At 46.3% G+C, this 10,498-nt stretch overlaps 2 protein-coding genes across 4 annotated transcripts in view; one reads left to right on the forward strand and one right to left on the reverse strand.

Moving 5' to 3' along the window:
- Positions 1-24: 24 nt before the first annotated feature.
- Positions 25-6,868, reverse strand: RPUSD3 (RNA pseudouridine synthase D3). 3 transcript variants are annotated; one of them, XM_060631729.3, is made up of 9 exons: positions 6,744-6,868; positions 6,281-6,420; positions 5,358-5,402; positions 5,117-5,216; positions 4,282-4,389; positions 4,116-4,200; positions 3,763-3,886; positions 1,272-1,411; positions 25-456 (listed from the first exon to the last, which is right to left on the reverse strand). In XM_060631729.3, exons 1-9 carry the CDS (start codon positions 6,866-6,868, stop codon positions 265-267), a joined length of 1,059 nt encoding a protein of 352 aa, XP_060487712.3. In that variant the 3' UTR covers positions 25-264. The 3 variants fall into 3 exon arrangements, with proteins under 3 accessions (XP_060487712.3, XP_060487713.3, XP_060487714.2); XM_060631730.3 differs by lacking the exon at positions 5,358-5,402 and having other exon boundaries at positions 6,744-6,844; XM_060631731.3 differs by lacking the exon at positions 1,272-1,411 and having other exon boundaries at positions 340-456.
- IL17RE (interleukin 17 receptor E) overlaps positions 6,846-10,498 on the forward strand; it is a 46,815-nt gene continuing 43,162 nt past the window's right edge. The window contains exons 1-3 of the mRNA XM_078442775.2: positions 6,846-7,106; positions 7,770-8,002; positions 8,397-8,481. Coding sequence (XP_078298901.1) covers positions 8,459-8,481 — 23 coding nt within the window. The 5' untranslated portion in view covers positions 6,846-7,106; positions 7,770-8,002; positions 8,397-8,458. The remainder of the gene's footprint in view (positions 7,107-7,769; positions 8,003-8,396; positions 8,482-10,498) is intronic.

Raw genomic sequence — 10,498 nt, forward strand, 5'->3', positions numbered from 1 at the left:
CTTAGCAAATCTTCAAAACCATACTATGAGGTAGGTACTTTTATTAATGCACGTCCAAAGAGATGAAGTCATTTGCCTAACACCATACAGCAGGTGGCCTAGGCAGGCTTTGATCTTAGGTGTGTCCGAATGCAGCGCCCAGGATCTTAAAGCAAGGCCTTACTGCATGTTGAGTACTGACATTCTCCTCAGGCCTCATCGTAGGTTCATCTCCCACCCCATCCCCACTGCTTTCCAGCAGAAACAAAAGGAACGGAAGGAGCATTATTGTTGGTGGAGCCCCAAGCACTGTAGGGTCCTGGAGAAATAAGAGGGCAAGGGTGCCAGAAGCTTCATGGGGGCCTCCCCGGGCCTCATGCCTGGAAGATGGAGACAATGCAGGTGGAGATGCAAGGGCAGTTGGGCAGCCTGGGAGGGGGTCAGGCAGAGGCGTCTGAGGAGGGCTTCATCCGGGACCTGGGGTGGGAGAGGCATGTCAGCGTTCAGCCAGGTTGAGTTCCAACAGCTCTAACCAAAATGTAAGGCAAATATTTCCTCCCTCCCTCCCCCGCTCCATGTCCACAATTTGTTATTCACTTCCTACACACACACACACACACACACACACACACACACACAATCACGCTATGGCAGAGACTGGGTAGGGTTCATTAAATCAGTTTCCACCTGTGCACACAGGTAAACATTTCTGAGTCCCTCTTGCAGTTTGGTGAGGCCATATGATAGTTTTAGCCAATGAAACAGGAGTGCAAGCATATGCCACTTCCAGACTTGGCCCACGAACACCTCCCACGTGAACCCGCACTGTCCTGTCTCCCTTCATCTGGCTGCATAGCAATGGCCTGGGTCCTGAGTGACTGCTTGGAGTAAAGCTCACCCACCCCACCCCCATTAATTGTATTTAATGTGGAGGGAAATTACTGTGCTAAGACTCTGGCACTTTGGGGTTACTCTGTTAAAGCAGATAGTTACCCTAACACACGCACACATACACCACTACTTTTACCCCTTATACCAAAGAGACCCAAAGGACAGCTGACTTAGAAGGGCCTTGAGAAACTGGCCCTTCAATAAGTTAAATTTCCTTATTGAACAGATGGGTGGCAGAATGAGGCCCAAGAGAGGGGATGTTACTTGCTCAGGGCCACACAGCAAGATAGGGCTACAAATAGCCTTGGAAGCCAAGAGGGCTACCTCAGTCCCAAATTTCATAGCTAATGTCTGAAGGTGCTGCCCACCCCCCGAAATGGCAGGTAGGTAGGCTTGGGTACCTGTCTTTGGGGCTTGGTGCTCTCTGCTGTCAGTAGAAAGCGCTGACCCAGGACAGTGCCCACGCGGGCAGAGTATGTGTGATCCCCGAGCACAGGGCAGAGCTGTAGTACCATGTGTACCTGGAGCTGACTGGGGAACACTGGGGGACAGGAGAGAGATGACAGGGTGGGCAGCTGCTCTATCTGCCCCACCCAGGTTCATCACTCCCCCTTTCCTCTGGGAAAACACCACCACTCCGCTCCCATTCCCAGATCATGTGGTTTCAGTGACGTTAATGCTACTGCTCCTACCTCCAGAGCAGGGTGAAAGACCAGGTCAGGACAGTCCTATCAATCCACCTGGCCTGTGGGATTCGCTTGTGAAGAGATACAACCCTGAATTTACTGCTGAAGCTACTGGAAACAAGGAATGCTCTTTCCTGTGAGGGTGCTAAACTGGTGGGGTGCAGGTCAGGAGCTGCTGGAGCCCTGGCCATCTCTACCTTCACCACAGTATAGCCTGTGGGAGAAAGAAGCCGACATGCCCGAGGCAAGAAGAAATGGAGAAACAGCTTCCAGAGGACGTCCTCTGAGCCTCTTGATCCAGGAACACCTAAACTTAAGTTGTATGAACCAATACATTCCCTGTTTTTGGATGACACCAATTTGAACAAGTTTTTGGGAAACTGACAACCAAAAGTACCTTGACAAATACAGAATTGGGGGGCTGTGTGCTACGCATGGTACAAAATGCTTTACTTATGTAAACTTATTTAATCCTCATGACAGCCCTATAAAGTAGATCCTATCATCATTCCCATCTTACACACAGGAAAACTGAAGCTCAAAGAGAAGTGACTTGCCTACCACCATAAGCTAGGATTCAAACCCAGGAGCTATACTCTGCTTCCATGTCTGGCAATATGGTGGACTGGATAATCTAAAAACCCTTTTGCTGGGTGCCTGGGTGGTTCAGTTAGTTAGGCATCCAACTCTTGATTTCGGCTCAGGTCATGATCTCACAGTTCATGGGTTCAAGCCCCATATATGACAGTGCAGAGCCTGCTTGGGATTCTCTCTCTGCCCCTCTCACACACTCTCTCTCAAACCAAATAAACTTAAAAAAAAGTTTAAAAACCCTCTTGCTATAAACCACCTAGAAACACCAGAAAAATAGAACAATCATCCTTTTAAATATGCATCTGGGCATATAGGAAAGTAAGATCCCAAGACCAAAACCAGGGGAAAACAAATCCAGAGCACACAGAGCCAACGTTTCACCTATTCTAGGGATGCTGCCAATCTTGAGTATCCAGGGCCCTTGGGGTTAAGTAGCTACCCAGGGGCCAGGGGTGAGGCCTTAGTACCCAAATGAAATACTAAAGGGGCTACATCTCCAGTGATGGGGTGGACTAGGAGCAAAAGCCAGTCAACGGTAGATAAGTGGGGAATGAGAAAGTTTCCCCTGAGAATTCGCAACCATGAGCCTGCTCTCACACAGGTGTGGGGCTCAAATTAACACTACTTGAGTGATCTGTGAACTTCCAACGGAGACAATATTTAGAGAGATCCTGAACTAGTGACAGCCCTGGGGCATTTGACTGAAGCAAAGGCAGAACCTCTCCCGAGGGGCTTATCTACAGTGAGGCAACAAAAGACTTCCAAAGATAAAGGCCTAGCTGAACTTGAATTCACAATCCTAAATCACAGAGCAATGAGAAAACAATTCACCAAGTATTAGAGTCAGCATGAAACATCACAGGATCAGACCCTCCAGAATCTTAGACAATGAAAATATAGAAATACAACATACAAGTGTGTTTAACATGGCTAAAGACAAAAAAATAACAATTGAGAAAAAAAAGATGCTATATATATTTTAAAGGCCATTTTTATTTGTAAAACAACCAAATAGAACTTCTAGAAGTGAAAAATACAGCCAATGGATAGGCTGAACTGGCAGATTAGATCCAACTGAAGAGAAAACTATTCACCTGGAAGACAGAGCTAAAGAAATTACCCAGAATGTAGCAAGGATTAAGAAATGAAAAATATGAAAGAAAAGAGACCAAGCAAGGAGAATGAGAAGGTCAGACACATCTCTCAGGCATACAAAAGGAAGAGAATAGAGAAAATGCAAGAGGTGCAACACTGGAAGAGAGAACATTCCAGGATGGATGAAATATATTAATGTTCAGATTCAGGTGAATCCCAAGCAAGATAAATAAAACTAAACCCACATACCTATCAGATTTGGCATCGTGAAACCACAGAACACCAAAGACAAAGAAAAGATCCTGAGATCAGTATGAAAAAAATAATAAGATGAGCTACAAAGGAATGACCACCAGACTGACAGAAGTGCTACCTCCTCCAGATGGGCCTGATTACCTACCCCTGGGGTCCTTCAAATGCTCCCCAGGCTTCCATTAACACCACCACCTTCTTTCAATCCCCCTTGCCTCCTCCAGCCAAATAGAGGTACGAAGGCTGGCTGGGGCTCCAGACCCACCTGTCAGTGGCTGCAGTTGGACCAAGGCACAGCCAGAGCCCATGGCCACCACACGGAAGTGGCTGAGGGTCCTCTTGACACCTTCTTGGAAGTCTTTTCGGGATGGGGACTTCACTGGAATTACCTGTGGTGTCAGCCCCCAAGAATGAACAAGCTTCACACACACCTGGCACCTAAGCCCAGACCCTCGCTGCTGCTAATAGACAGGGCCATAGTATAAGTAGTGGTTACTTGCCTGTTTTAGGGGACAGGAGAGCCAGCCCCCCGCCCCCCCAAGTCTCTACTCTTGATTCCTCTGTAGGGATAATATATTTGGAGAGTCCCCTTCTACTCCCTGCCAGACCATGACTCACAAGATCAACGCCATCAACGTGTTCCAGTTTCAAAGCTACTTGGATCTTCCCCTCAGAAGTAGCTGGGATCCCATCAGTGACAGCACTAAGAAAGAGGCAGGAAGAGGTCACAGAGTGGCTTGCCAGGACCTCCCTACTGCCATGGGAGCCTCCCAGCACCACTCACCAGTAGGTGGCTGTGGGCCTCTGGGCTCTCCGTGAGTGGATGAAGAACTTTTGGAGGCGGCTGGCTGTCTGAGGACAACTGGAGAGGAGTACAAGCCCAGAGGTCTCTCTGGAGAAAGAGGATAAATCACAAAACTGAAGTCCCTTGGGCTCACCCCCAAAAAAGGGAGCATGCTTGGGAAGGCACACTGGCCTGCTTAAGGCAAAGCAGTCACACCAGAACTATAACTCAAGACCTCCTCCTGAGAAACAAGAAAGACTTTCTCATGTTTGATACTAAGACTACATAATTTAATGTGCTCATTTTGCCCTGGTCCCCAAGGAGCTCAGAGTCAAATGTCATAACAATTACCCCCACTGCTGAATGTCTACAATGTGCCAGGCATTACAGTAGGAATTCTGTGTATAATAGCTCATAAATAACTAAATTCCCCACAAGCCTACGAGTTTGTGGAATTTCAGAAATATTTCATCCAAGTACCGGCTCTAGTTGATAGCAGTTTTAGAGGAAAGAATATCATGGGTCAACGAGCAATGCCTGCCATGATTATGGTATTGGAGAAGTGACTGCACGCTGAGCATAGGTATGATTAGCTCTATTTTATTATTAAGGGAACTGAGGCTCAGTGAGTTTTCATGCTTTGCCTGTGATCACAGTTTGTGCGTACAGATTTGAACCCAGATCTGTTCACTCCCTCCTTTTCCTTGCATCCTTCCTCTGTGCTCCCAAACCAACCTGTGGAAAATGTCTAGACCTACTCCCAAGCAAGTGTTCCCTCACCCAAGATGGATACCTGTCCTCCTACATTCCTATCACCGCCCCCACCATCACTTACTTCCCAGATGCTTGCACAACCTGGAGCTCCTGATCCCCAAGCCCCAGGGACTGGCTCAGCTTTGGCAGCACTGAGAACAATGTCAACTCTCCTGGTTTTCCTGGGGGGACAAAAAAGGAAGGAAAAGTACAAGTTGCTCTCAGAGGCCTTTGGCTTTATCCCACTGACCCGTTCTCTTCAGTATCCCCTCCCTCAGAACCTTCAAACCCTCTTTCACTACATCCCCATCCCCTGCCCGTACCTGTCACTGGTAGACCCGGTGGCTTATTCAATGTCACTAGAGGTCCTAAAACATATATTACATGAGCATGAGCAACACAAAAGCAGCAGTTAGAGTTTATAAAGTACTTTCTCAATTCATCTTATCTTGTGACCCCACTACAACTCTCAGACCTGAGTTATCAACTACACCCTAAACTGAATTTCTTTCTGTCCTTCGCATATGCTAAGCTAGTTGCTACCTTAGGCTTTTATACTTGCTGTTTCCTCAGTCCCAGATTTTCACATGTCTGACTCTTTCATATCATCTCGGCTCAAATGTTGCCACCACAGAGAGGCCTGAATCCCCAATCTAATGTCTGCCACATGGTCATAATACCCTGTTTTATTCATAGCACTGATCACTAGTAAGTACTTTGTTCACTTATTTCCTGATGAATCCATTTCTGCCACTAAAATATTAGCTCCCTGGGAGCAGGAACCATATTTATCTTGTTCAGCACTGTATACCTGTGCCTAGAACAGTACCTGGAACAAAGCCTCTACTCAATAAACAGTTGAGAGAATTAACAAATCACTGAATGGAGACTGAGGCTCAGAGAAATTATTTTCCTACAGCCACACAGTAAGCTGATTACAGAGCCTCGATCTGACTCCAAAGCCTGTGTTTTGTCCATCGGTAAACAATTTTTTATGGCAATTCCTATTACCAAGTGCCTACTATGTTGAAGGCTCTCTAGTTATTTGCACCCTCTCACCCCCATCCCCAAGATGCTGAGGCTCAGACAGATTATGAGGCCTGTTCCAGGTCATACCACTAGTGGGAGGCAACACGAGGATATGACCCCCAAAGACTTTAGCAGGGAGCACTGTCAGCCCCTAGAAGGCTCTCAGCAGCAGGCTCCCCTCCAGAGTCTGTGTGCAGCTGCCCCTCCCACCCCTCACCTTTCTGGTCCACTACTGCAGCCCTCAGCACATCAACCAGCTCCTCCCGACTGAGGTTCTCTAGCTGCAGCAGCCCCGGGAATGGCTGGCCCCCCAGGGGCCTCGACCGGTTGCTGGAGCCTCGGGGTCGCAGCCGATGTCTGAAAAAGGTAGAGTACGCAGTAGGAGGGATCACTCGTTTCCTGAGAGGTATCCATTCTTATCTCCCCACACCTTATATACTGCCACCTCCTACAAATGCCTCAAAATGCCTGGGGTGAGCTTCCCGCAAATTCAGGCACATCTGGCCCCATTTTACAGAGGAGGAAACTGAAACTCAGAGAAACCAAGTGAGTAGTTTAGGGTCGGTCACACAATAGTGGCGGGATTAGAACCCATGCCTACCTAAGTCCAGATACCACACACACTTTACCCCGGCCCCACCGTCCCACCCACACGAAGGGGCGGGTGAAGGGGTAATCACCCGGCTTCGGTGCCAAAGCCTGGGGCCTTGGGCACTGCGCGGACCCCTGGCCGCCGCCGCCATACACCCCAGATCCGGCCCAAAACACTGCAGCCACCCATCTCCCGAGCAAGGACAGTGCGCATGTGTGGAGAAGGCCCGACCCGCTCTCCCACAGCGTACTGATTGGTCAGATTGCCTGTCAATACGACTAGCGAGCCAGCTGGCTCAGAGGCGTGAGAAGGCGGAGCTTTACCTTCCTGCAGGCAGGAAATGTTTTACTCCCAGTCTATGCTTTTGAGGAAACTGAGGCACAGAGCAGCTAAGGAATTTACTCGCGATTACAGGACTTGTCTTAGGACAAAACAGGAACGAAAGATTAAGGTACTCAGATTACCATCCCAATTCATAGGAGCTTCTGACTTCAAAAAACCACCTGTGGGGCGCCTGGCTGGCCCAGTAGGTAGAGGATAGGATTTTTGATCCCCACTTTGGGTGTGGAGATTAATTAAAATTAAAATCTTTCTTTTAATGTCTTTTTTTTTCTTTTCTTTTTTTTTTTTTTTTTTTTTTGAGAGAGAAGAGCGCAAGCGGAGGAGGGACACACAGAGAGAGGAAGACACAGCATCTGAAGCTGGCTCCAGGCTGTCAGCCCAGAGCCCGATGCGGGGCCCAAACTCGTGTACTGAGAGATCATGACCTGAGCCCAAGTCCAATGCTTAACCGACTGAGCCACACAGTCACCCCTAAATTAAAATCTTAAAACAAAACACCACTGTGCCCAATTTTGTAAGGCAAATTGAGGGGGAAAAAAAAGTCCCCTTTGGTCCAGTAAGCCTGCTTGGAAGAACAGCCTGGTGCATAATCAATCCAAAAGAAGAAAAGGGCCTGAGGGAGAATGAGATTCACTACAGCATTATTTATCAAAACAAAATCAAAACAAATCTCAAAACTGAAGACATAAATTGTCCTATGATTAGCTCTGTAGGGGACATAAATCTAATATATCACCAATTCAACATTTTTTTAATGCTAACTCTATACCAGGCCCTGGCATCTCTGAGCTGGAATCAGGGATCAACAAGGCAAGCCCTGACAACAAGAAGTTCACCCAGTGGACACAGATCACAGCACACACAGCACCACAGCCCACCTTGCTAAACCCTGTGCAGATGCTGAGAGAGTAAAAGGAGAGGAGCTGAGTGAAATCAGAGAGCAAGTTCCAGCATGTGTGGTGACAGAAGGGTTGTGAAGAACTAGAAATGCACCAGGAGGAACAGGTACTGGGAAGAAGGGAGGCAGAGGCAGGGACCAACAGGAGAAATGAGATGTTAAGTGAAAAACAAAGAACATGGGTTTTATCCTATAATTATACCTATATAAAACTTACATGCAGCTTGTGTATTGTTTATTTACTAAAAAAACTGTAACTTTCAATTCATTGTTCAGGAAAAGACTGAACATCAACAGAGGAGTGGCTAAGTCAGTTGTAGCATATCCATACTATGCAGCCATTGATTAAGGAATGTGTATGTCTGTATCTGCTTATGTGAATCAGTTTCCAAAATATATTAAAGCAAAAAAAAAAAGGGAGGACAAGTGTGACTAGAATATGCATATGTGTGTGTGATTCATATATATGTATTACATTTTATGCCTTTACATTTCTGAAAGGACACACAAAAACGAGATGGTGTTTGCTTCTGGAGAAGGAATCAGGGGTGAGAAGATGAATAATGATTTTACCCTTTAGAATCGTGTAAGTTTTTTTAATCTTGATATGTTTTGCTGGTTTAAAAATCTAAGCCAGATATGAAAGACTATATGATTCGTAAAATGTTTTAAATGCCAGCCAGGTGCCCCCCCACAAATAATTTTAAGTAAAACTAGGTAGATGGGGGAGCACCTGGGTGTCTCAGTCAGTTAAGCATCTGTCCGTTGATCTCAGCTCAGGTCTCGATCTCAGGGTTGTGAGTTCGAGCCCCATGCTGGGCTCCAGGGTGGACATGAAGGCTACTTAAAAAAAAAAAAAAGAAAAAGAAAACACAGGGCGCCTGGGTGGCTCAGTTGGGTGAGCGTCTGATTTCTGCTCAGGTCATGATCTTGCGGTTGTGAGTTCGAGCCCCGCGTCGGGCTCTGTGCTGACAGCTCAGAGCCTGGAGCCTGCTTCAGATTCTGTGTCTCTTCTCTCTCTGCCCATCCACCGCTTGTGCTCTGTCTCTCTCTGTCTCTCAAAAATAAATAAATACATGTAAAAAAAATTAAAAAAAAAGAAAACAGTAGAAATGAATTTTTTTAAAGGCTATATGATTCTACTTACATGACATTTTAGAAAGGGAGACAAGCTATATTGGCAAAAAAGAGTCAAGGGTGGGGTGAGTAGAGGTTGGGAAGTAGAGCATAAGGGAACTTTTTGGCATGCTAGAAATGGTGGTTACATAACAGTATGAATTTGCCAAAACTAAAAAACAAACAAACCCAAACTTAATTGTCTATACCTTAAAAGGGGAAAATTCATTTTACGTAAATTATACCTCAAGAAACTTATTTTTTTATTTTTAATTCAAAGATTTAAATAATCACTTTTTGAATAGATGTACCCGAATAGAGACAGAACTGACAAGACATTTGGCAAGAGTGCAAGTGGTTTTTATCTTGTTTTGGGCTCAGACAGTACTGTGCTTTGTCATAAGGCCCCACAGCATTTTAAAAACCCTCTTCTGAAAGGCCTCCTGTGCTTTCATAATAAGTACCAGCTTGAGCAAAAGTGGAAAGACTAAGGCCCAGGGGCTGGTACACGGTGTGCCTTAACTGCAACAGACCTCTCCTCCACTGAGGGCACTTGGCCATGGGAGAGGCCGTTTCCCCACTTGGACTGGCCTCAGGCTCTCTGAGGTCCCGTGCTCTCTGGAATTTTTCTTTCATATACACTAGCCTCATCAAAGACTGCCCTCTCCTGTTCACTGCCCACAGCTGGTATGACTCCATTAGTCTCCAGGTTCCTGGAGGAAAAGGAAGAACCTAATATTCCCTGAGCTGAGAGGGCTCAATGCCAAGAGACTGTGGTCAGTCACTCAAAACTTACTTGTGAAACTCTGAGTCTTAGGAGGAGGAAAGATTGGACACATTCCAAACTTCTGCCACCCTTAGCCCAACTCGGCTGATGACTAACTTCACCAGAGGGGCAGGTAGCTTACTTAAAAAAAAATTTTTAAAAAGAAATTAAAAAAAAAAGGAAACTTGGCTGGCTCAATCAGTAGAGCATGCAACTCTTGATATCAGGGTTGTGAGTTCAAGCCCCAGATTGGGGCTTTTACTTAAAAGCGTTTACTTAAAAATTAAATAGGCGTGCCTGGGTGGCTCAGTCAGTTAAGTGTCCGACTTCGGCTCAGGTATTGATCTCACGGTTTGTGAGTTTGAACCCCGCATTGGGCTCTGTGCTGACAGCTCAGAGCCTGGAGCCTGCTTCAGATTCTGTGTCTCCCTCTCTCTCTGTCCCTTCCCCACTCTTACTCTGTCTCTCTCAAAAATAAACATTAGAAAAAATGTTTTTAATTAAATACATAAGTACATTAATGTTAAAAAAAGAAGAAAAGAAGAGGGGCAAGTTGGTCGTAGCCTCTGCATGTGCTTTTATGAACATGGTGCCTCCACATGGAAAGGCCTACCCTGCAGAGCCAGGACAGCACTGAGCCAGGTCTCTACCCATAAATGCAAGAGCAGGAAAGCCCAGAATAGAAACTATTTTCCTGTTAGCTCTGCACCCCTCCCACACA

The sequence above is a fragment of the Panthera onca genome, chromosome A2 (genome assembly GCF_046562875.1).
Source record: "Panthera onca isolate mPanOnc1 chromosome A2, mPanOnc1 haplotype 2, whole genome shotgun sequence".
NCBI lineage: Eukaryota > Metazoa > Chordata > Mammalia > Carnivora > Felidae > Panthera > Panthera onca.

Bases quoted from the DNA above. Each gene is read 5' to 3' on its own strand.
- RPUSD3 (XM_060631729.3), bottom strand. From the start codon at position 6,868: ATGCGCACTGTCCTTGCTCGGGAGATGGGTGGCTGCAGTGTTTTGGGC. The intron at 6,421-6,743 runs GTGATTACCCCT...TACCTTTTTCAG, and splicing joins GGCTTTGGCACCGAAGCCGG to ACATCGGCTGCGACCCCGAG. The intron at 1,412-3,762 runs GTGGGTCTGGAG...CCTGTCCCCCAG, and splicing joins CCAACTGCAGCCACTGACAG to TGTTCCCCAGTCAGCTCCAG.